The sequence below is a fragment of the Lichenostomus cassidix genome, chromosome 2 (assembly GCF_008360975.1).
Source record: "Lichenostomus cassidix isolate B80296 chromosome 2, HeHo_3.0, whole genome shotgun sequence".
NCBI lineage: Eukaryota > Metazoa > Chordata > Aves > Passeriformes > Meliphagidae > Lichenostomus > Lichenostomus cassidix.
The window spans coordinates 82,058,555-82,085,557 of NC_139482.1; the positions used below are offsets into that span (position 1 = coordinate 82,058,555).

A 27,003-nucleotide genomic window follows, 5' to 3' on the forward strand; every position below is an offset into this window, starting at 1 on the left:
TAGTTTTCAGTATGGATAATGTAGGTTCAAAACCATTGTGATTAACAGTAATGGGTGATAGAATCGATTTCTAACTGCAGAGGAAAACTCAAACCTCATTAAATTTGATTTTGGGACATATCAAACTCTCAGCAATGGTTCTGGCAAGTGGAAGTGTAAATGATCAAGTCAGGACAATTCTGCATGATCTGAGGATTAAGTATATGTTACAACAGAATTGCTTCCCTGTGTTCCTCAGAGAGACTGGTTTGCCTTGTCTGCCTTAGAGTTTATATCAATTTCCTCCTTGCTTAACAAACCACTGATGCTTGTTGAAGATGGAGACAGCTTTGTCTATGGAATAGTTTCATACCTTGTAAACGGTGCCTCCTTGATTCTTGTTTTTCCCCTCTTTTCACCATATTCTGTTCCTAGATATTTTATGCTATATGTCACATGCAGATATCATTTAGAGAAGTCTCCTTGGAATGTCAATGATTTTTTCAATTTTAAAAGTAGTTTTACTTATCTTTTTGTATTTTCAATTAAGCTGGCAGATGCTATTTTCACATTGTTCTTCCTCGATTTGTTCAACCAAATGTGTGTAAAGGAAGGGGGACACAGTGTTTGTTAAATCAGAGAATCCCAATTTAGTAATAAACACAGGCATATATCTCTAGCAACAGACAACGAAAAGGCTGCTGTATGCTGTTCAAAGACCTGTGTAAATCAACTGATTCTGCTCTGGCTAGTTGACTTTCTTCTAAAAATAGGTGTTGTAACAGGAGAATTAAATATCTTTTATGTAATCCTTAAAGGTATATAAACTTTCAGACCAGCATCCAAGTTGAACTAGTTTTTGATTCACAATTTCCTTTCTTTCTTCCAGGTGTGGTATAACCAAAAAGGTTTCCATTCACTGCCATCCTACTTAAATGAACTCAATAACTTCATTCTCTGGCTGAATTTGCCCCCTAATGTGGATTTGAGACAGTATGGTAATAGTCTTTGTATTTTTTCATATATTTTGGAAAGTAGTTTTTAAATAAACTAAAATAATTTTAGGTATGAGAATTTTTCTTCGTTTACAGTAGGATTTCAGTGTCCCATTTCTTGGGAGGATTGAAAAATGAAAATTTTAATTACACAGAAAGTTTGCGTGAAGAATGTAGTACACAGTAAGGTAAAATTTGAATTTAAAGCTTACCATGCCATATGAATTCCTTACAAAGACATTCCTGTGGAATAAGTAAGTATAAATTGGTTTGGGATGTTAGTCCCTGTGAAACTACTGCTAGGGCTTGCTTAAATGGGACTACTAAGACACAGCAGAGTATGGATTTATAACTTTGGCACTTTACTTTGTCTCCTTATATAAATATCCAGCATAAATCCAGATTAGCCTCTAAATTCACACTGCAATGTGTTGTTTCATAGCATCCTGTTACTCAAAGAACAGGAGAGCCTACTATATCTTATCATTGTACATAATAAAACAGAAATTAATCTATCTGGCTCAAATACATTAAATTCTCTGATTCAGACATCCCTGAAATTATAAAAAATTTTTAAAGTAAAAATTTTATGAACTGACCTCTAAAAAATCACTGCAGCCAAAGACTCAGAGGTTAACACAGATGAACTTTTAGAATGTGGAAATTTAGTTTGAAATCTGGGCTTGATTAACTTCAGAAGTTTGGGTTAACTTCTATTCATTCCAGTTCCCTTCATTCTTCAGATTCTGTTAAAGAGGAATTTGGTTTAGAGAAGTTCATAAGAGATTATCACCAATTTTTAAGAGTTTTTGTAAAGTTAGAATGGTTGTCTGTAATGGTAAAATTATTTTCAATATTTTTATAATGAAGAAAGAGGACTAAATCAGTGAAAATGGGGAAGGAATCCTGAGAATCTGAAAATAGAAATTAATTAAGAAAATATTCTGGAATGTCAAAGAAAAAGAGAGTGATGGCTTGCTTTCAAGATGCTTGGGGTTTATTTTTCTAAATGAATTATGAGAACAAGTCAAAGGAATGTGTTTATGCAGAAATTTTGAATGAAATGAATTTAGGTATTTTAATGAGAATTTTTAATAGAAATCAATTTTTAATCTTTTCCTGAGCTTCATAGTTGTACTGATGCTAACATTTTTTCTGTACGATTAGATATCCCATTCTGGAACTTAAATGTTTGTGTACCCTTACTTTCATATATATCATGGAGAATCAGGGTTTGCTGTCCTGCTTCCAGTCAGAGAAAATGATAGTTGTCCTAAGCATTGTGGAAATGTTTTATTTTTTGATATTGTATGGCAGAGAAACACAGCAAGCAAAACAGTGCTTAAGAAATACTTGAAGTCTTGGACTGACCTCTATACAAATAAAGGCTCATTATATAATCTTGTGGCAGAATACGTTAGCTGTCTGCAGAAGTAGAGCTCAAGAACTAAAAAGTAGTTTATTTATGTGCTCATCTATTGGAGAAGTGCAGTAAAGATGGACTGATCATGCTCTTGAGGCATAATGCAGAGGAAACTGTCACAGAATCTTGGGAAGAGAGGTTGGGTTACCTACCTATCTGTATGTATGTACTTGTTTGTGTACACATATCTGTATTTGTGTGTGCAAGAGTGTACACACATATATATGTGTGTATTTTTTGTGTAGAGACCCATACATATGTATATTTTATTTCTAGAAACCTTGAACAGTTTCCAGTGCTATATATGCCACTTGAGCTCTGACTTTTAGCTTTCTCTTATTTAAGGATACTGTTCTATTGGAGAAGAATTCATATACTTTTTAAATTAAAATTTTTATATGCAGTCCTGTAAATCAGTAGAGACCACATACTATGTTCCAACATTGAAAACTATTATTTTTTTAATTTTTTTCCTTCTTAAGAACTCTGCTTTTATGCAAGGTCAGTTCAGGAATATTGTTGGAAATTGCTGTGAGGAAGCTTGTTAAGATGTTGCAGAAATGTGGCTTTGTAATTCTGACTTGCATTAATGCCATGTTATTTCACGAAACAACTTTTTTCCTGTCAACAGAACCAGCGCTTTGGTATTACTTTTAAGTGACATGAAAATAATTTGACCCTTTAAAAGGGACAGTAAGGACAAAGTCTTTTCTTCCTTTACTAAAAAAAAAAAAAAATCTCGCTTTACTGCAAGAAGCTTACTGCAATAGAGTAGAGCACTGCCATGGAGGTAAACACAATAGCAGCAACTATGATATCGAAACAATCTTGAACAAGGTCAACAAGGCCAACAAGTTTTTATATGCTCATACAAAAAGCTAAGAAACCCTTTCACTGTGCAGTTATGTCCTGTTTGTATTTCTTGGACATGAACCCAGTTGGAATTCTCCCAAGATCTTTGGAGGAGGGAAGAATCATTAATGACCACAAGCTCAGTTCTACCTGCTTTGCTCACAGGGACAGATCCAGTAACTTTCATATGAGATCAGTAGTACTGGTCCAAGTTTCTAATAGGTTTTGGTAATAAGAAGCCAAGAAGGAGGCTAATTGTTTTTGTCTGAAGTCTTTTCTGCAGTCAAGAGGATACAGGGAATATAGACACGATTTGTTATGAAAGTTTGAAGGAAGAAATTTTACCCAAGAGTATAGAGAATATATGCTGCCTTGCATTGGTTTAAATCCCTAGGGTTTACTATCTGTTCAAAAAACATTGAAAAAAATTCATCATTTCTTTTTGTTCTATCAATCCAAGTAACTGACCCTTCAGCATGCAGGGGCAGGAAATTATATTTATTTAATGATAAAAAATACTTCCTTTTTGCTACTGTGCAATCTGATCTTCAAACCATTTCTCTGCAAGTGGAGAGATTTCTCTTCCCTGCCAGCCCTCGTTCCCTCACCTCTCTCTTACCAATATGTGATTATTGGTAAATTTCTCTGTGAAGATGCTTGGAAAGTTGCGATGTTTGCTTCTTGTAATTTTCCTGTGAAGAGTGGTATGGTTGTTGAAGAAAATGCGTATTTGCCCAGCTGGAGGTACATGTAATTAGATGGAGCAACAGAAATTGGCCCCATCTATTTATGTCATTTATCATAGATAATAGATCAGATGTCTCTTTTGGAAAAGCAGTTCAGTAATACTTCTTGTATAAAAATATCTCATCTTCTCTATCATGTGGATATCCACCTCTACTTTCACGGTCATGGAAGTCTGTTATTCCATTGTGGGGAAAAAGTAATCTGTCTTACTGTGGAGGAAATGAAATACATTCTGTTTTCTAGCGGGTTATAAATTCAGTGGCAGATAATGAAAATGTACATGTTAATAATTAAAAAAAAATGGTGAGTAAAATTCTTCAACAAAGAAAGTGATATGTACTGGATTTTTGTCCAAACCCTTCACTTCTGACTGGTATCAAAGCTTATATGAATGATGTTTTCTAATCTCTTTCTGAAATGCATCATTCCTACAATTAAGTAATGTAATTGTGAGCAAACAAAAATGGACTAATGAAGTAAGAGGAATAAAAAACTAAAAAGACCATATTTTTTGCTTAAGCTTAACGTAGAAATTTTAATAAAATAAAACTGTTACTTTTAACACCTAATTTTGTAACATTGAGTCAAAATGTGTTTATCATGCTGGAGTATAGGAGAAGGACTATAACCTCTCTCTTAAGGTAAGGCTATATAAAGAAAAAAGGACTGGTAGTCATCTATAATGATGTCTGTAAAGTAGAGTGGTCAAAAAAATTTCTTACATCATTATTCAAAGAACAGAAATGTCTCAATATAGAAAGGCTTTTTGTGATGTAGCTGCCCCATCTGAGGATTCCTATTGAAGTCATTGATTTTTTAAAAAATCTTTCATACTAGGATCATTGTAAGCTTTCATGTAGCATCCTCATTTATTTCAAATTCAGCTCTTCAAAGGAGTGGAAGGGATAAAGGGAGTAATTTTCAGCTGAATTTTGGTGGAAAGTGGCTGTATAGTTTCCTGAATGCTTTGCAAATTATAACTTTAGACCTTTTTACAAAGGAAACTCTGAAATGGGCTTTAGATGGAACCTTAACCATGTCTACTTAGTGGGGAAAAGTAAAATAGAGACAATTAATGATGGTGCTGCCTGTGAAATTCTCCATAAAATATAAATTGTAATTTTCAGTTAATAGTAATGTCTCATATAAATAGAAATATATATCTACCTCCATTTTTCTTACATGTTTTTTTATTTATTCTAATCTAAAATGAAATGTTTGGAATAAAGAAACTTAGACTGGTCTTCTGTTCAAGTCTGCAACAATTATGATATTTAGATTTAGTAGCACAGATCTAAACTGATCTATGTACACAAGACTCAGCTTGACATAAGAGCCAGTTTGTGAAGTGGTGCCAAGAGACAGGTTCAGACACACCCAAAATACAGTGCAGAACCACCAAATATACATAAGGACACCTCTTACTAACCTACAGTGATGTCATACAAGCTTGAAGACATTTAACATTTTTTCTTCTAGGTTACTCCAGCTGATACTGAAAAAGTACTGCTGGGTTCATATCACTTTCCTCATATTTACTGGAAAACCAGAGACTTTGAAATGTGTTTATGTGGAAAGTTGCGCCCAGGTGGGATGGACTGGACTATCATGCACAGGACAGAAACATCCAACTCTCTAAAGCTATACCAAATTGTGAGCTTTCCTATCCAGAATGGAAAAGTATAATATTTTATTGTAGGAAATGTTGCAATCCTTCTAACGTTTTATGAAAAATTTATCTCACTAGGTTAGGAATGCCTTTTTAACAAATTAGAATCTAAAATTAGTTTAATCAAGAACAATGTGAGGAAAGGGGTAGGATTGTTCCACCTGGAAGGGAGAATTCAAAGGGGAAATCACAGAGAAGCTGAAGAGGGTACAATGAATTGTTTACTGCCTCTTCTACTATTAGCTATGAGTAATGTAATTTCTAATGTAAATATACTCCCTCACCCAGGCTCCAGCTCTGTTATTCCTGAAATTTATAGTTAAACTGTAAAGCTCTCACTACTTCCCCACTCTTTTTTTCCATAGTAATGTGATTTGCAGGATTGGTAAAAATGCCCTTGTTCTCAGTTGCATAAAGCAAAGTCTTTCATTGAGGAATACAAGAGATGACAACTGAGTCTTCTCCTTAAATGAAAGACAAAAATGAGGAAAAAAAGAAAAGACACACCAAAAAATGTAGTTGACTGTAAGCAAAACAACTGAGAAAAGAAAGAGAAATTTCTTAGCTGGAAAAAAGCTAAGAAAGTATATTACCAAAATTACTGGCTGCTGTGCTCTCTGTTGGGATTAACATCTAGATTCATTCCTTTTCAGAACTATAGAAGCATACATATATCAACTAGCATGTATACAGACATGTTGCTTCCTTTGAGATGCCTTCCACTTCATCCCTTTCAAACAAGGGAAATAGTGCCTCTCATTTTGGAAACTCCCCATTTTTATATTGCAGAAAGTTAAACGGTCTAAGAAAGTCTTTCATCATGGTGTCCTTGTACTGTCTGAATAGACCATTAAAGTACAAGATTCACCATGGTCACAGTTTTTCCAGTTCTTGAATTGTTTTTGCATGGTTTTGGAAAGGCTGGAATGGGTGTCTATTACAATTTTTCACCTCTGCCCATAAAGAAGCCTAAATGTCAGCTGTAAAAATAATGTGACCAACTGCAAGCTGAGGACTTAGACAAAGGAGGTTTTAGGACAACAGAGAAAATTTTGGTTGTGATTAAGTCAGGAGAATATAATGTCAGTCTGTAGATGTGGAAGAAATAATTTTTATACTGAGAAATTTATGAAAAGGAGCAGACAGAGTTAATGCCGAATCATATCGGATTTGGTGTTATTGCCTGTCTTTGCTTTTCTCTTGTGAATACTGACATGGTAAATTTGTCCTAAGGGCTGTTCCCACAAGGCTTGCAAGTACAATCCTTAAAAAAATCCTTCTGGTGATAAACACCAGAAGCATCTGTTTAATAGGAGCTTTATAATTTAGAACTTCTTAATTTATCTGTCATTTATAGTTTTTAAGTTCTCAAAGATGGTGGATAGTTTTCAACTTAATGAGCCTCATTATAGCAGCTTTACATAGTAAAAAGACATATAAAGGCAAGAAAGTATCAATAAGTACATTTTACATCATGTTAACTGCTGTATTGGGACAGAGATATGTGTTAAAAAAGATGGTTTAAGTGGTTAGAAGAGATTTAGGAAGGGATAGGTTATAAAATTACATGGAAGGGTTTTTTAAATAAAAAAAATAATGGAAAATACCATATATTATTAATTCTGTTGGGTTTTTTAGGTATTGGAAGATAATTTATAACTTATTTCTTAAGTTCCGGGTAACCTTTTTTCCTCTGTGAATTGCAAGTCAGTTTATTGGCTTTATATAAATTAATAATCTATTTTTTGATAATGGGGTGAAGGGAAGAAATCATTATACTAAAAAAGCAGCAAATTCAGAGATTGTCATGCTCCAGACTAACTGAAGAAACTTAAAATACTGAATGAAAGGCAAGTATTATATTTAATGCATTGATAGAATTTTGAATTCTAAATACAACTGAACTTAGTTTAGCACTGTCATACTTTTCTTACTTGTAATCCACAAGCTTGTGAAATTTAATTTCAGTTGTGAGTGTAAATTTAAAAAAAAATGTAATCCTTTGTTTCATCTACATGGTTTGAATGGAAATTGACTCTCAAAAATGTTTGCTACTTTTAAGAAGTGTGATTCGTTTTGGCGACTCTTCCATAGAAGAAAATTAATTCAGTGTAATTTGCTTTTTGATTGGTATTGTATGATACAATACTGCATGGAGCATTATGCTATTTAATGTAATGGGGCTTTATTTTCTTTGGCAATTATCTCATTTTCACAGTTTCTAATTATTCTGTGCTAGAGTTACAGCAATGTATTTCTATTTATGGAACCCAAGTCAACTGCGGTAGACTTTTGCTTAATATCAATACAGTAACCTGAAAGTTTTATTAGTTTCCCCCTGAGATCTTGCCACTGGGCAAGGGAGGGAATTGTCCTGCTCTACACTGGAGTGACCTCACCTTAAATGTTGTGTGCAGTTTTGGGTGCCACAATATAAAAACCACATTAAGCTATTAGAGAGCATCCAAAGGAGGGCCACAAAGATGGTGAAGGGTTTGGAGGGAAAGCCGTATGAGAAGCACATTGAGTCACTTGGTTTGCTCAGCCTGGAGAAGAGGAAATAGAAGGGAGATGTCACTGCAGTCTTCAACATTATATGAGAGGAAGTGGAGGGGGAGGTACTGATCCCTTCACTCTTGTGACCAGTGACAGGACTTAAGGAAACGGCCTGAAGTTGAGCCAGGGGAGCTTTAGGTTGGATATCAGGAAAAGGTTTTTCATCCAGAAGTTGGGTGGGCACTAAACAGGCTCCCCAGCAAGGGGTCACAGCACCAAGACCGACAGAGTTCAAGAAGTGTTTAAACAATATTCTCAGGCACATGGTGTGACTCTTGGGGTGTCCTTTGTAGGGTCAGGAGTTGGATCTGATGATCCTTGTAGGTCCCTTCCAATTCTGCATATTCTATGATTGTATGATTATTCCTTCTAATATGCCCACTTTTATTCAAGGAATAGAAAAGCCCAGAAAAACTTTCTGGGAACTAAGTTTTTTTTCTGTCATGCTACTTCTCCTTTACATAAATGTAAATTCAGTGGTTCCAGTGGGAAAAAAACATTTTCTTTGATATGCCAGTTTTGCTTCAGAACAAATAGCAGCAATTGTTTAAAAAATTAATGCTTTAAAAGAAAAACAAAGGAAAATTTTAAACAGACCCTCAAGGCACATGACATGAAAGACTTCTACAAATAGCAGAAGTATCTACTAGGGATACATCAAAACCTTATTGGCTTGAATCTTCTTTTGTTTTTCTAACTACCATTGGGCTTCAGTGTACTGCATTTAGCTGTTATTTGAAAGATGTTTACCTTGTACAAGTTTTCTGTGTGAGTTAATCATCGTCCTCTGTTTTTCAGCTTTTTACCATGCAGTGACTTAGTGATGTTCAGATTACTTTGGCTTGAAGATGAGGCATAAAAATTTAAAGGGGCAAAATAAATGTGTGCTTAGTCAAATTGCACCTGTTACTAGAATGAAGATATTTTTTGTCTTTATACAGCTGGACTCTAACAAAATATGACAAAGTGTGTTCAATTAGGTGGTGTCCTACAGAGTCAATCTAAGGTTACCAACAATTTATATCTTTACCAAAGATACTGGGAAAATTACAATTGCTGTTAGGATGAAGCTTATTTTTTTGTTTGAATTTGTAACAGCATAGATTTATTTAGACAGTAATCAAATAGTGCTGATGTCATGATTTAACTTAGGGCCCACTCACACAGTCACTTGCTCACTCTTCCCCAGTGGCATGTGAGAGAGAATACTAGAAGTGATAAAAATCATGGGCTGAGATAAAGACAGTGTAACAAGTTAAAAAAAAAAAAAAGCCACAGACAGAAGGAAAGCAAGGAGTTAATTCACTGTTTCCTGTGGGCAGTCAGGTGTTCAGCTATTCCCAGGAGAGCAGGGTCCCATCACACCTAACACTGACTCAGGAAGGTGAATGTCATCACTCCAAACATCCCTCCCATTCCTCATTCTTCCCCCATTTTACATGCTGAGCATGGTGCCATATGGTCCATGTCCCTTTGGTCAATTGGAGTTAGCTGTCCCACTGTGACCCCTCCCAACTCCCTGTGCCCTCCATTCTCCTCACTGGTGGAGTTGGTGAGGAGCAGAAAACATCTGGGCTCTAAGTGCTGCTCAGCATTAGCTAAAACATCCCTGTGTTATCAACACTGTTTCCAGCACAAATCCAAAACCTACCCCCATACCAAGTACTGTGAAGAAAATTAATTGCATCCAGCACAAAACCAGTGCAACTGGCACATCTGCCATGCACAGCATCAAGTCCAGTGGAACAGCAACTTTTGCACTGACAGTTTTGCACTTCTCCCACCCCCAAATTTTTCTTCTTTTGCTTGAAAAGAAAAAAAAAAGCAAAAAGACGCAGTTTTTCTTAATAAACTACTTTCCAATTCCAAAGTTAATTTTGCTAGATCACTGCAGGTTGGTTACACCAAGAACGAAAATCAACCTAAGAAAGCTTTCCTGCTCAGGATTTTTCTTGGTCTCCTAAACTGGGCATATTTTCAATTTAAAGCTCTACAGTTTCAACTGATAGTGTGATTTTTTTTTCTTTTGTGAATTTAGCTAAATAGTTTTTCTCTGCAAAACGTCAGTAATCTGAAAAATGCTAAAAGATCGAATCTAAAATCTAAACCAAATGTATCAATTGTAGAGCAATCTACCTTACCTCAGAAGATTATGTATATGAACAAATTTTACATCGGGTTTTGTATTTGGTCACTTCTGTGACGTAGATTTGGCATCAAAATATATAGCATTGTTGAACCAATTTCTGAACTCCAGAATGCTGAAAAGCAACTATTACTTATTTTTATTCATTAGTGTTTAGTGGATCCAAACTCTGGAAATCACTGAATGGGAGACAGTGTTTGGTTTTGCAGCTTGGTGGTTGACCTCCTTCTGTTGATTACGAAGTATTTAGCCTTTTTATTCATATGTGTACCAAATGTTAACAGTGTACTCTAGAACTTGAAGTCTGTAATAATATTTTATATTTCATGATTTATTTTTCTTCTCACAGGGATAACACTCTACAGCCAACCATATGGAGGAGCCTTGTTGGATGAGGACAAAATGTGAGCAAACTCTCAAAATGTTTATCAGCAGCAATCAGCAGACAATTGAAACTATAAATTAAATAACAATATATGTTTCCTGCAATAGATGCTGTCAGTTGACAGACACGATTCAGTTGTACTTAGTGAAGCATTTTTTACTGTAGACTGTCTTTCAAGTCCATGGTTTATACCAAAAGTGTTTGCAGTATTTTGTAGAGAAAAATACTGAAGTTATGCTGATTTTGTCATGACAGTTTTAAACAGGGTAACTGCTTTAAATGATATTCAAGGGTTTAAATTTTAGTTTTCTGTAAGGGGGAAATATTTGCATAATCTTCATTTTAAGACACATTCTGTGCTCTGCAACTCACCTATAGTTTTGTAACTTTCCATTACACGATTTTGCTTTTTACTGTAGAATGGAGAATGTTCGTCAGTGTGGTGTAGCCCTGTGTATCATGCTGGGTTTCTCTATCCTTACTGCATCCATTGGAAGCGCCATAGTGAAAGACAGAGTATCTGGGACAAAACGCCTGCAGCACATCACAGGCCTGGGTTACAAAACTTACTGGCTTGCCAACTTCTGCTGTGATATGGTATGTGTTCTGTGGGGCAGCATCTGTTCAGGTGTAAATTTTAGGTTAGTTTGTCACAAATGAGCAGGAGGAGATATGGTCACAAGATACATAGATAAGATTTGGATGGTGCAGAGCGACAGCCCTCAGCTGACATGCTGACAAACATTGAGGCACCATTCCTACTTTAATACAGGGAGAGCACTGCGTTCCTTGCTTCCCAAAGCTGATTTGTGAATGATTTGCTAGCTTTAGCTATGTAAACTATTTTACAAATAAAAGGAAGTTGGCTAATCAGCCTAGGCAGGGAGAATCTTCCACACAGCAGCTCATATCAGGAATTTCCCTGTGCACTGGCATAACATTTCTGATTAGTGGAAAAAATGAAAATACTAGTCAGTTACTTTAAGGGATAATTATGCTGTGTATTGTTGTGGATAATATGAGAGAAACTTATAATTGGTACCTTTTATTTGTGGCAAGCACTGGAACAGGCAGCCCAAGGAAGTGGTGGAGTCACCATCCCTGGAGTTATTTAAAAGACATGTAGACATGGCACTGAAGGACATGGTTTAGTAGTGGACTTGGCAGTGCTGGATTAATGGCTGGACCTGATGTTCTTAAGGTCCTTTACAACCCTCAGGTTGGATTCTATGATACTCTGGTCAGGAACAGAAATTTTTGGAACATTCTGTTTTCATTTAGATTATTCTAATTCTGAAACATTAGATCTTCACCCATCCATGCTTGAAATCAGAATTTTTACACTTGAGCAATCTTGAGGTAAGAGCACATTTTTTCAAATGTTATTTACTTGGCCAGTCAATCATGGTATTTCTTTTTGCTGCTGTTTCAGATAAGAAGGCTTGGTTTAAAACTCAGTCCTTCATCATTGGGTTTCTCCTTGTGAGCAAAGTCAACTCCTCATTATTTTCTGCCAATCTCTCAAAATGTTCTCACAAATTCAACACAGTACTGCATGATCAATCATGATCTGAGAAAGAACAGACACTGCTTTAAATGCTAATTGTGCTGCAGATCATTTAGGGACACTGAACACATGAATATATGAACTGTCAAATTTTAAATCCCTCTACATATTTTAAGTATTAAAGGCTGTGTCCTGTACTACTAGTAGAGGAATCTTTACTAGGCCTTCAGAAGTATTTGATTTATGAAATTGCTCACATGAGAATCAGGCTGTTCTTACTGTATTTATAGGTGTGAATGGTATTCATTACTATGTTCAACAAATGGAAAAGTGTAAGTGCTAAGAAAGTTTAAAGAGAAATAGAGACATTTTGTTCAGATTAAGCTTGCATCACTAGAGAGCAAAATTAAAGTTGTTTTGTTGTACATGAAAAACTTCTGCAATACATCATGATTTCAGGGTAAGATTTCTAGTAGAATTTGATTTTAAAGTTATATATTTATTTCTACACAGAAGCCCCAGGTCTGTTGAAACATATTGGGACTCAAATCCTTTGTGACTTCTCTACAATATTTTTAAACAGTTTCAGGATAACTGAAACATAAATCTGTGGGTGGTATGTTATTATATTTGTATTTGGCAAAGAAAAGATACACTGTGAATAAGATGAGAACATAGAATCCATCTACATTTTACTCCATTGCCCTTTTCTTAAAAAAAAAAAAAGTATGTTTTCCCAGTAGCAAAGTCGTGATAGCCTCTGGTGTAATTTGGAACAGGTTTTCATTGTACTTCAGTATGAAAATCTTATTTTAAAAATATGTTGTTCTTCTACACTGAATATTTAGCTAGACCTTTATTTGTTGCCTCTATTGCAGTTGTATCTCAGAATCTCAGTTATATTAGGACAAAGCTAAATATTATATAAGCAGAAATGCAGGCAGTCCATGCCCCAGTGAGCTGAGGTTCAGTGCACAGAGTAGGCAGACACTGGGAATGGATCTGGGCACAGATTTTCACATCCTGACATTGATAGTGGCAAGCAGAACCCCTCTCTCTTGAATACTTGGATGTGAATCCTGTACCAATCCCACCCTGCCACCATTAAGTATTTGCTTGCCATTGCATCAAGAGACTAAACAAAGAAACTGCTTTCCCCATTGCCTAATGGCTGTAATGCTTCTACATATTGTGTCCATTTCCAATAAAAGTTATCATTTGCTTCATCAGCACACATGGTCCTTCATTAAAGTCTCTTTTAAAATTGCATCCTTACTATTCTCCTATGACTGAAGTACCAATCAATGAAACTGCTATTTCTGAAACCAAGCCTCTGTATTCACAGTATAATTTGATGTTTTGGAGCAATAGCTCCACATGGACCCATTATCTGGAAGAGTTGGCTTGTTAAATGGATGTGCTGAAAAGGTCAATAGAAATAGGATTAAGGGAAATATTGTGTACTCAGATTTTATCCTGTCAGGCTGTTTCATGTGTAGGGGCAGTTTGGCAGCAACTGTGGACTATTGAATCTCCAAGCTCTTCTGCCTATTTCTTCCTAATTTATAGTATAATTACTTTGCAAGGATGGAAAAGTTAATTTGTATAACCCTTCTATGCAAATTAGGTAGAGACCACTAGGAGATGCTCACCTGCTCAATGCTTTTTCCTTCTGTTTCTAGATGTTTTACATGGTTCCAGTCACCCTGTGTGTTGGCGTTATTAGTGCCTTCCAGCTATCAGCCTTTACTTTCCGAAAGAACTTGGCAGCCACTGTTCTCCTGCTGATACTCTTTGGGTATGTGATTGGAAATGCTACTATGGAATTACAGCTTCTAAGAAAGAAACGTAAATCTTTAGATGTAGTTTGCACCTGCTGCTGGATGCATGTTTTTCTGTCTCTGTAAACAATTATGATTCAGCAAAATACAGTGAGAACAGGCTGCAACGTGAGTTTGAAAGTTAAACACAAAAAGCTGGGGGAGATTTACTCACACATTAAAAAATAAAAAAGGAGTGAAAATGTCTCAGAAGATACTCAGCCTGTACAACAGTAGTTTGGTGTTAGAAATTGATTTTATGTTATCTTCCAGAAAATGAGGGAATAATAGCATAGGTCAGAATTTCAGTGCTTAGCTGTGCAGAATATCATCAAGAAGGTGAGAAACATCTTTTATTACAGCTCTAACCATTTTCTGTAATTCTACATAGCTCCAGGAGTTTATATTTCCCATGAGAATTCTCTTCAGTGTGAAGTACTGGGCTGGTTGGAAATTTGTCTCTAAATACTACTGTGAGAGAGGAAAGTTCTGCCATTCTACCCTCTTGCTTAGTTTTACATGGGAAAAAACCTTCAACTAATCAGCCATAAAACCAATGCAATTATAGAAAGTTAAAATAACTGATTAAACAGAGGATTGATATCTCTATAAAAATAAGGCTGTTGAACCCTGGCATCAATCAAATGAATGGTGAATTCTGTTCCTTTTACTCCTCCCATGTGCTGTCTAAGATGATGTGAGAAATTCTGAAGATGCATTGTTAAAGGAAAAGGCTTCAGTGAAGTTCAGTCCTTATTTCAAGCAACTAAATGTTGCTACCCTTGCAGGGGAGAATGCATATCTTACATGACAGATGTTTAGATAATGAAATATAGCTGCTTCATGAGAGAATGATAAGGAAGGAAGAAAGGACCTTCTGCAAGATCAGGACATGTTCTATTCCAGGAAGAGTCTCAGATAAACCTTCAAGAAAACCCCCCAGTTTGCTACATTGCATCTTGAAACTGATTTCAAGGTTTTGTGAACCATCCAGCAACTCACACTGTTTTGGTATCCTCAAAGCTAGGTGTTGGAAATTCTAGCCTTAGTTTATTCAGAACCATACTTCAAAATTGTCTTTCATCAAATGCCTTTTGCAAGCTGACACAAGCCAAGTCCTCTCTTGTAAAACCATCCAAATTCCTTAGATAGTTGTATTTATCATTTTTCCTTACAACTCCAGTTTGAGCTCATCTTTCCTGGATGTGAATGGCCAAACTAGAGATACTCTATTAGAAACCTAGAGGTACTCCATCTAGACATATTCTAGAGGTCATGATGCCAGGATTTTGTAAATAACTTGTATGAAACATCCAAATTATACTTTTCTCCTCTGTATCACTCTCGTGTACCACTCACTTCCTTTCTTCACTTCAAGTGATTCTTTCAAGTTGAAGACACAAATTCTTACCAGCCTTAGTGCAAAGATTTTACACTATGAACTCTAACACCTTTTAATTTATTACCTTTACAACCATTGAATCCATCTTGTGATCCAGTTGCTGTGACCCTAGTGAGGCAGAGGCAGCTATAGAAATCTTAGCCAAACAGCAAATGAAGCACACAGTACAGATCTGTATGTCTACTGAAGTAATGCCATGGTTTTTGTGGTGTGCTATGGGCTTTGGCCCTGCCCACAGTGTATTATCAAATGCTGGTTATTTTGGGATTGTTTTAACCAAAATATAGAGTTAAACTTTGAGTATTTCAGAAAAAAAATCATTGACTGAAAAGCTGGACTGTCTTTTTTTGTTGACTGCAAATGCAGCTTAATCAGCTCAGTATAATCCCTCCTGTACTCTTCAGCTTTGGCTGACGTAAGAGATGTTGCAGTGACTTTTAACAAGAAAATCTATGCATTCAATGTGTATTAACATATATTAAAGATCCAACAACATGTCTCAAGGACGCTGAAAAACTTCAGAGTGGCCACTCTTCTTAAGCTACTCTTTATTCAGCCTAACTACACTGTAAATGTGATGAAGCTTATTGTGGCCATTTTATTCTTTCCCAGCACTGTGCATGTAATTCTCATTCATCTGCAGGCCAGCATCATTTACATTTTTTTCCTTTTAAAATGTTTTTGTCTCTTCAGTCTACACTTGTGTGGATTTTCTGACCTAGAATAAAGACAAAAATAACCCAGTTATACAAAAAAGTCAAAGAGAAGAGGGTGTGCTTGAAAGGATAATCAAGTTTCTTAGTGCTCTACTTTAAAAGTGATTTCCGTTAAAAGTGTAACATCTCTTAACTAAACTACATTTTCTTCTCTTTTGATGAAAGCAGAGGTGTTCCTAGTCCAAATACTTAAACAGTTTTGTTCAAAATGTTCTGCCTTTTATACTTAGAAAATACTAAATTGCAACTGCAGCTGAAGGAAAAGAAAGAGGGTAGAAATATAGGTGTGATTGGCAGCTACTTTAAAGGCTGCATTTGAACATCATATAGCTTTAGTATTCTGAAAGTCTTACTCATTTCTTAGCAGCTATAAGCAAACAAATCAAATTTTGCTTTCATTTACAGCAGAGTAATAGCACTGTAAATCATGTCTCTTTCCTGAGCTTGGAAACAGCTCACACAAGGATGGACTTGTATTTATGATATTGTAATTCAGAGCAGTTCTGAGAACAGTGATTTTGGTATGTGGGTGAAGGGAAGAAAAGATTGTGTGATTAAGACTGGCAACAGGATGCTGAGAAGTATAGTGTGATCTTGAATACTTACAGTCTTCATTTGAGACCCAAAAATTGAGTCATTTGACCTTTATATTCCTGTAAACTGAGGATAACATCATTATTACTTCCCAGCAGGATTTGCAAGTTTGTTTTTTAAGGTAAAAGATTTTGGCATTCTCCAGTGAAAAAGATTAAGTACAGAATACTGAATTCAAAAGGGACTTCTATGACTTGTAATCTAAACTACACTTTAAGGCAACGAAGAAGTCAATTCACAGATTTTTGGCTAGTTGCATATAAGAAGCATTTATATATACAAAATATATATACTTATCATCATATAATAATTTATGCTAATACCTCTGCTCCTGCAGTCTCTATATTGTTTGTTTGATAGATATATCTTGCACTACTTTGAATGGAAAATAAATTTTCTTTGTGTGACATGCATACTCATCAGATTACCGGGGCATTGTTTTAGGCTTTATAAACACCTCTTTATAAACACACATGACTTCTCCATTTTGGATAGGCATCATCTGACTTGTCAGAACAGAGGGTGCCTTCCTCCTTCCTTTAAAGATTCTCGTGGAAGGAGATGTAGCCATGGACATGCTCATTGTGCTATGCACTCATTTTTAATAGCTATTATTCTACTAACTGACAACCTGGTTTAGGCAATAACATGGTCTGTGGGATTTTTCTGTTCTCACATATCACTGGCACAAATATTAGTTCCAGTTCAAAGATTAATGGTTTTTTCTTCATTTTCTTTCCCTCTTTTTCTCACTACTTCCTTCTTCTTTTGTTCTTTTTTTAATTTCTATGAAAGCCATTCAAAAAAGATAACTGCTCAGCATCCACGATGTGAGTTTTAAATATTTGGTTTTAATTCTGTCTCTGTGTAAGAGGCCTGTCAAGGTGCATGGGTTTTCAATCGTTCAGAAATCAGCATTGCCAGCTGTCTGGAACAGTCCAAGTAAATATCTGCAGCTGATATATGCAAAAATGGATCATATCTGTGTGTAACATCGCAGTAAATATGTATACATCTATGGAAGTATAAGCTAATTGGTTGAAAATGTGTATCCCAAATTTGTTCTTTTTTTAAATCAATTGTTCAGAAGAGTTGTTTCCCTATCCAAAAAATAAGGAAGAATAATTGTGGGTTTTTTTCTACTGTGATAACTGACTTTTGGGTGGGGGTGAGGTGAAAACATAACTTATTTGTGACAGTTTCATTTCTTTAAACTTTCAGATATGCAACTTTACCTTGGATGTATCTTACATCCAGATTCTTCTCAAGTTCAGATGTAGCTTTTATTTCTTACATCTCCTTAAATTTTGTGTTTGGCCTGTGTACCATGCTGGTGACTCTCTTACCTCGCTTGTTAGCTATAATTTCCAAAGTGCAGGTCAGTATAAAATCTCTGGTTTATCTTTTTCCTAACTGAGATGTGTATACCCACATACATGCATGTATATATTTGAGAATGCATATATGTGTTTATATATTTGTACAGATAAGATTTTTTCCAGAAGAAAAACATACGGTTTTTAAATATTCATGATTTTTCTGTCCTATAATGTACTGTTCTGACTGTTACCATCTTGAATTTTAACTTGTCTAAAAGGCATGCTTTAATAATGGAAAAACAGTGTTAATTGAAACTTTGACATTTTCTAGACCATTAGGTTGTAATTGGCACATAATGGGAGCTGTTCTGGTCCATTAAATAGATTATATGCATTGTAAAATGTGTATGAATAATATTGACATAAGAGATAAGCTGCATATTCCTAGGATCACTAATGCCCTGTATGAATAGTAATTCATACAGTGCATTCTCACTCCATGCATGTAATTTTAATTAGTCATAATGGTATTTAAACAACTTGACGGAGAGGAGTTCCAGAATAAGTATGACTCTCCAATCGTGTACAGGTCAAAAACTTGATGTTTGAAGTCAAATCTGGATTACATGTCATGCCAGTGTGTAAGCAGATTCAGTATTCACTTGGGTTTAAATTGTGATGTAGATTAGATAGTATTCAAATATTAAAATGTTAAGGAAATAGAAGGAAAATGGCCAGCTGTTTTGATACCTTCTGTGAACCTCAACTAAGATTAGAATGCCTGTAGAAAGTCTAAAATGCAATATATGAATTCTGTCCCCAGAATAGTTCACAATATGCACTATAGAATTCAGTTTACCTTGAGTGAGATTTGAATGCTGTATCCAGCTTTTCAACTGTGCTCATTATGCTGTCGGAGAAAACTAATCTTTTTTTCCCCTTTTTTTTAATTCTTCTCCATCCTTGCTGCATCTTAATTCAGAGTTTCCAGAACATCTACAATATCCTCAAATGGGCATTCATCATATTCCCACAATTCTGCCTAGGCCAGGGTTTGATACAGCTTTCATACAATCAGATCAAATTTGACCTCACCAGGAACTTTGGAATAGATTCATATGTGAGCCCTTTTGAGATGGATTTCCTCGGCTGGATTTTTGTGGAAATGGCCCTGCAGGGAACACTACTACTTCTTTTACGTCTTTTCCTTCATTGGGATCTCCTCCAGAAACAAAGGTGCGTTACCGTTTGAATTCTGCCACGGTGGACTGTGAACTAATTTTTAAAGAAAGAAAATGGTGTGTTCCTTTGAACACCTGAAGAGAAATACTTCTCATAATGTGGTGTGCCTGAATTAATACAAACTATGGAAAAAATACAAGTAGTTTTTTTCCCCTTGAATTCTGATGAGAATTGCTTACCAAGCACTATGGGATTGCAACCAGGAAAATAAGATCTCCAAACCAACCCACAAAACCCCACCACCCCACACCCCAAAACCACCCCCCACACCCCCCCCCACACCCCCACACCCAGTACAGAGTGCAGCAGTGACCAATTTCTCATGTATCATTTATTATCATCTTCTGTTGCAGGGGTCATTGTTCAGTTAACAGCATGGAAAGCCCTTCAGAAGATGTTGATGTAGAAATGGAACGGCAGAGACTCTTTGGTGGAAGAACTGGTAATGATGTCCTACTTCTGTACAACCTCAGGAAATGTTATGGAGGTTTCAGTAAGAAGAGCACAGCTGTGGAAAACATAAGCTTGGGCATACCAAGGGGAGAGGTAAAGAGGTCTCTTTCTTTCCCCTTTTATGAAGTAAAACTTTATTCTCAGTAATTGTTGAGACATAGTCAGTGTGTCTACAGTGAAAGATCTGTAGATAGCAGCAGAAAAATTTCAGTTGTAGTAATTGCTGAAAATCAATAAAAAGGAGAAACTGTGGTGGTGCTGAAGAAGCAACTGTTCACTTATTTTTTGGGTCAAACATTCATTAGAGTCTGGAGTTTTTAATTCTTTCTTATCTTTAGCAAGTTACTCCATTGTAGGCTAACATAAAAAGCAAGTAAGATAGCATAGCAGTTCAGTGTTCAAAGAGAAAACAGAATACCGAACTGAACGGCAAACTATGGACTGAATCCTAAATTTGTCACCACAGCACACTTTTAGTTCCCATGCTGGAATCATCACAGTATATTTTAATATAATATATACCCCCCCATTTAAATAAATTGAAATTTAGCGCTGAACAAATTTATGTTTGTGTTTGGGGTTTTTTCATTATTTTGATGGTTTGGGGAATTACAGATATGAATTTCTTAACTACTGAGTAAGAAAAGTTGTTTCTTGGTTGCTAATATAAAATTGAAAGATCTGAGAAACTTGTACATGGCAGCACAGGTCCAGGGATGTCCTGCTACTTACTGATCAGCTCTTGGGTAACTGAGGTAACCAAGAAGATGTTATTGCTGATTAAAGCTTATCTCTCAATAAGAAAGTTCATGAAAAAATTATTTGAAAATCATAAAGAGCTATGTGTAGATATAATATGAATCCTATCCTAGCTTAAGCATAAAGTTATTGCAGCTAGGGGCCTGGAATAGGTGTTCAAAATGAGTGTGTCTCTTGGATGTTTGGTGTTCATGTGTACAGAGTGAAACAGCTCATGATAAGCTGGGAAATATTGACTCTATGGACTGATAGGGTTTGGAAGCAGGACAGGACCTAAAATCCTCTCTTTCAAATGTAGCATTTACGAATAATATGGATAACTAATGGTTTAATTGTTGGGCAGGGTTTTAAGTGGAGGGCTAGAATCCTAAATAAGTCACTTTTAGTAATTGGGGGTAACTAAAATATGATCTTTGTGGGTTTTTTTAAACTGATTTTCTGTGGGAAAGGGAATTTGCGCACAAATTATATCCATATACAGTTTCTTACAGACATATGATAGGAAATGTGGAAAGGGAAGAAATTTTAATGGGTAATATTTCTTTTTTTTTTTCAGCATAGCATATTGATTGCTTTTTCTTCTTTTTTTTTAATATCTCTTATAGTGTTTTGGACTCCTGGGAACAAATGGAGCTGGGAAAAGCACAACATTTAAGATGCTGACTGGAGCTATCATCCCATCTGCAGGACGTGCTGTTATCAGGACTCCTACAGGGTAAATAACACAGGGTTTGATCAGAATAGTGCTAATTGATAATGCACATGATCAAAGACTCAGTATGTCTTCAGTCCTTTATACTCCAGGGACCTGTTTTGTTCCCTTTTAAATGTATATTGCTTTGTTGCTGTTAATTCTCTGTGGAAAAGCATTTTAGCATTATTTAATTCTGTTTGACAGCTCTGTTAATTGAGAATAAACTTGTCTGGTAGCAAAAGATAAACTCGAAGAAGACTTAGCATTCATCTTGTTAAAACTTAAAAAAAAATCTTAAAATATGTTGAGATTCTTGGATATATATCCCCCATATGAGTGGTGCACTGAAAGTTTTTCAGTATTAGGCAGATGAGCAGTGCTTCAAGTGGGTAACTTTAAAATATTTTCTTACACTTCTGTACTTCAGAGTCATTAATTAATTACTTGATCAATATGATATGCAATTAGGATAAGAGGTTGGTGAGATTTATCATTCTGATGAAGTGATAAATGAATAAAGGACTTTGGGTTAGATGTAACCAATACTTACCATTTTCCCAACAAAACTGGATGGGAAGTAAAGTTTTGGGTTTTTTTAGTCAGTAGTAAATATATATAAACACATATATAAATGGATTCTGGGCTCTTCTCTTTTTCTAATGATGTACGTTTCAAAATATTTTTTTGACAAGAACAGGTCAAGAGTTTAATTAAGAAATTTTTAAAGGAAGCATTTTTTAATTTTCAAAATGGCAAGTAAAATTTCTTCGGTTTAGAAATTTAATGCTGTCATAGTCAGTATTTCCTCACTTCTTTACAAAGATAATGATGATCAGATTTAACTTTAAAGACTAAGTAGCTTCAGTCATTGCAAAATTCAGTTTTCTGGAAAATTTGCTCTTTTGAAATGGACAGCATCACCACTATCAAACATAATTTTACTTCAGTGTGTTTTTTCATTACCTTTCATAGCAAAATAGAAAAAATGTTAATCATAAAAAAGGAGGGATTTAGAAAAAAAACAGATCTTGGAAAAATTTTTCTTAAGAGAATAAGAAGTGGTATGACTGAGATTTTACAATGGCTGGAAAGACTTTTAGATGGTTATTTTACTTTATAATTTTCCAGACATTTTAATTTTAAGAATTTTCTGTCTTAAACAGTAGACAAAATTTTTCAGAGATTAAACAAAAATAAAAATAGCAAAAGTGATTTAAAATTAAGTAAAAACTAACATTTGTTATTCTTTGGAACTGGTGACAGACTTTGTACCAGGATATGGTGAAGGTCAGAAATTTATGAGTCTGAAGAGGATTTAAGATTTAGAGAAATAAAATAATCTATCTTTAAAAAAAAAAAAATTACCATTAGGGCAGTATTTAAGATCCCAAGTTTTGCTTAGATTTTGAGAAGTATTTTGCTGTAGATCTTAATTGGACTTGCCTTTGGTTCCACCTGTGCATTCCTGGATTGCATATGGCTGTCTCTGTACAATATGGTACCAGGTCTGTATTTGGGCAAATGATTTGATCTGGTGTGATAATTCCAAAATTTTAAAATCTACTTGAAAGCAAATATAAAGTTATAAGAGTATGATTCATTATTACATATATGGGCACTTGTGCTATGTTTGCTGAATATTATTTATTTTTTTAGAATCCCCTAAGATAATTTTTGTAAAAAAAAAATTTGCATAACAGTTTAACAGTGCCCATATTCCTTTTATTAGTCATGTTGCTACGTACCTTTTGCTAAACAGATAAAAATTCTTTTGAGGTCAACTTTAGTGTTCTACTGGCTTTTGACAATAGGCTAAATGCTCTCCCTGGACATTATGTGTGTCACTTTCATTTCCCATACTGTGTTTTACAAATCCAACATGAAAGCACATATTAAGATGCAATGTTATTTACCATATACTAAAACATAAATAATGAAATTTGACACATTTAGGAGGCTTGAGAGAAAGCCTTAGACAATTGAATTTCAGTGTACCAAATACCCTTGACAACAATAATTATCACCTTGTATTATAGTGGTGTCAACTGAGTTAATGGACTTTTCTGTGTTTGCCATGGCTGGAGTGTGTATAAAACCCATAGTCCCAAGTTTTCAGAACTTAGCACTAGTTCAAGAAGGCAATCTTAAGCAAGTGGTGCTTTTATACAGTAACTAAACTTAGAGAAACAAACAACTTTGAGACTCTGAGAAGAAATTTATGTCCCTCTTGAGTTTGTTCCTTGCTTCATATATTGGAAACTGTTGTTGAGCAGATCATGGTGCCCTGTGACTTTACTCCTGAAAATCACTGAGTGGTGAGGTCGTTGGCTCTTCCATAGTTGAAATGGTAACCACAACAAATCTGGAGAATTCTTCCTCAGCAGCTGAAGAATGACTAAAATTACTCATCCCAGGGACTTGTAAATGGATAGATTTGCATTTATGACTCAGATAAAGGAAGGAAAGGGGATATTACGGTAAGAAGTCTTCTTTTCTTACTCTGGTAGGGTACTCAGAAGCCTGGTCTTCCTGGCACAGAGAGTTCAGTGAGCAGAAGAAAGCAGCTGCTGGTCACAGTTGCAGCACAATTTTTGGTCAGCAGAACTAGACTGTTTATGTCATGAAGGAGATTCCATAAAAGCATTACCTCTGATAGCTATTCCTGATGAATAATTGGGCAGCAGCTTAGATGTAGATCCCAAATATTTTGGGTTTGACTGGAAAGAGCACATCTTTCATCCTCTGTCACTGTGAAAATACCAGATACTGTAAGCTGATGGATCCTTCACAGAACCATAAAATGTTTTGGGTTGGAACAGACCTTAAAGAACATCTATTTCCAACCTCCCTTCATGGGCAGGGACTCCTTCCACTAGACCAGCTTAAACAAAGCCACAAATGCACCTTAGAACATTTCCAGGGATGCAGCATCCATGAATTCTCAGGGCAACCTGTTCCTGTGACTCAACACCTCACAGTAAAGAATTTCTTCCTAACATCTAATCTAAATCAACCTTCATGGTGCATTCTTCATGATCAAATAATTAAAAGAATATCCAAAATCATTATTACAAACACTGGAAAACTTAGCTGGATTTACTCCATGCAGAAAATCCTTAATTCATAACAGTTACTGTTTCCTTCAGTAACTATGCTTGAAAGTTCTTGGGTTAAAAACAAGCAAGCAAAGAAACCAAACCCTCCAAACAAATCCATACGTACATTTTCCTGATTCCTAATAGCTGAATTTAAAATGAAGTCAGAAGTGTCTTTTTGAGGCAAGAGCACTAACATTTTATTGGACAGCTACTGCACCTTGGAACAACATGAATTCTAGAAATGGAAGATGAGTTTTTTCAAATGTACATGTTACTTTTCAAATGTAAATGCTAAGTAGAATTTCTAAAAGATCAACCTAAAACATCTTGGAATTGCATGAGGTTATATAGAAAAGGCCTCACACACCAATAATCAACTTGTTTTCAGGGAACTGCTGCTTGAGTCTCAAAGAAATTAAGAAAAATATACTTCTGAGAAGTAAATGCCTTTTTAACAGGGCATAAGAGCAGTTTCACAACATCTTCAAGTAATTTTAAAAGATTTGTTGGCCTCTAGATTGGTTGTTTGCTGAATGCTTAAAATCACCAAAAAAATGGAGCTTAATCCTAAGAATCTTAGAGAGAACTATGTCTGTTTTCATACCAAAAGCTAATAAAATCCATAGAAGCTAGATATTATGTATGTTTGTTTTCAGAATGACTGGGATTCATAAGTCAAGCTGTCATGAAGCAGGAATGTTTGTTAAATACTGAAGCCAACTTCATCTTTTCTGCAAATTGGTGTTCCCTGTCCTTCTTGATGAGGAAATGCTTTTGGGGAAGGGAAGGGAAGGCTTCTGATCTGTTTTCATTAGGGTTTTCTCTTTTTGATACACTACAAATTAATTAGATATTTTAAATGCACTATCTGCCTGAACTTTGTATCCTACAATTTGTATGAAAAATGCACATTAATAGTATACAAGCTAAGCAGTCTACCAAAACCATGATTTTTTTAATTTTCATATTCCTCTGCAGAAAATATTTTTAGGCAACTTATATCAATCCTTTGCAGACCTATTCTGGCTGTAACTGTTATGGAATAAAAATATGCCAGTAAGAGAAAAACCAAGAATTTATCACCAACCACAGCCAATCTTGTGAAGATAATGCCATTCACAGGGGATTTTACCTTTTTATTATTTTGTGTACCTCATTAACATTGCTGTTATCAGTGACATATCTGTGCAAATGAGAGAGAAAAGTAATTAGCTTCTAGAGAGTGTGTCTCCATATTAGAGATATTCACCACCCCGATATTAAAGACTGCCAAAGGAGCAAGCAGCATTGAAGCAGTTACTTCAGAAGACTTGGAAATAAAATAGTGATAACAAAGTACCAGCTGTGCCGTTCATAAGGGGCAGAAATATCAAAAGTAAAAAGGATAATTACTAGAAAGTAAATTATTTTAGTAACATTTCTTTACTTGTATTTATAAAGTATGGTGTTATAACACATTAAGAGACTGACAGGCTTTTCAAAGCGTTGTGAAGCTTAAATATGTTTAATAATTAATTGCATGGTCTGCTTGACATTTAGAAGAGTTCTTCGTTCTTGTTCTCTATGGCTGTAGCAAAAATGGACTGAAGTTATCTCATTCTTGGCTCTACTGCCAAAACTAGATTGCCACCAATATGGGAGCTGTCTAAATGAAAGGAAGTGTTTGAAACTGTAAACATTTTTGTAGTTACTTCTTCTGTCAAACAGCTTGAAGAAGTAAGGTCTGCGTTAAATATGTACAAAGGAAAGCTGACACTTAACAAAGTGGTAAAACAAAGGAGAACTAAGCAAGTCTTCATAGTCTTTGAATGTCTGCTGGGCTAATATATCAGCAGATACTGTACATCTGTTCCACTTTTGTGTGTGTGTGTACATTGGCCAAGCTTTGTTTTCTTCCCCTTTCTATGCTTGTGTTTAAAGCCTTTTCAGTGACTCTGTCATAAAACCTCCCTCAAGTGAGGAGAGCTAAACACAGCTTTGAAGAGAAAGTGTCAAAATCCTCTTAAGGATGTTATGTCAAGGTCAATGTAAAATAATGAATAATGTAAGCAGTGGTTTGTTTCCTTTTTTTGTGCCCTCTATTTTGCAATCTTTCCTGTTGTACTTTGCTGAATAGAACTGACATTAAATTCATACTTAGACTGTAGTAGGGTGCATACACAAAAAAAACCCCAAAAAAACCCAGGTATCATCATGTTCATAATTTGCCCCATCAAGGACTGAAGCATTTGGCAGTCTTCCTCATGTAATTAATTTATCTCCCAAGAATTTCCATCTTCCTTCTACATAGAGATCCTCCATGACAGCAACTCCCCATCCTATTTGAATTAAGTGTCAGTCATGTCAGCTGTTGTATTACAAAGTCATAGGACCAAAGAACTCTACAAAGAGGGAAAAGTAAAATATTTCTTTATAGCTAGAACTTGGACTCTTTTGACAGGTATGATATTCAGCTTGATAAATAATTAAAAATTTAATTCAAATAGTTTAACTTGAAAGGAAGAATAAATTTACATCAATATAATAGCTGAAATGGCTGTTTTTATACTGTATATCAGTATAATTACTCTAATTATAATGAAGCTACACTTACATTAATTATATTTTAACCTTGATTTTTTTATAATGTTAATTGTGCATTAGTATG

At 35.3% G+C, this 27,003-nt stretch overlaps 1 protein-coding gene across 1 annotated transcript in view; it reads left to right on the forward strand.

Moving 5' to 3' along the window:
* The window catches only part of LOC146441689 (ATP-binding cassette sub-family A member 13-like), a 141,441-nt gene that overhangs the window by 78,648 nt on the left and 35,790 nt on the right, over window positions 1-27,003 (forward strand). Inside the window, exons 30-37 of the mRNA XM_085052185.1 lie at window positions 869-977; window positions 10,717-10,771; window positions 11,172-11,349; window positions 13,942-14,057; window positions 18,013-18,169; window positions 19,093-19,346; window positions 19,706-19,898; window positions 21,170-21,279. Coding sequence (XP_084908311.1) covers window positions 869-977; window positions 10,717-10,771; window positions 11,172-11,349; window positions 13,942-14,057; window positions 18,013-18,169; window positions 19,093-19,346; window positions 19,706-19,898; window positions 21,170-21,279 — 1,172 coding nt within the window. The remainder of the gene's footprint in view (window positions 1-868; window positions 978-10,716; window positions 10,772-11,171; window positions 11,350-13,941; window positions 14,058-18,012; window positions 18,170-19,092; window positions 19,347-19,705; window positions 19,899-21,169; window positions 21,280-27,003) is intronic.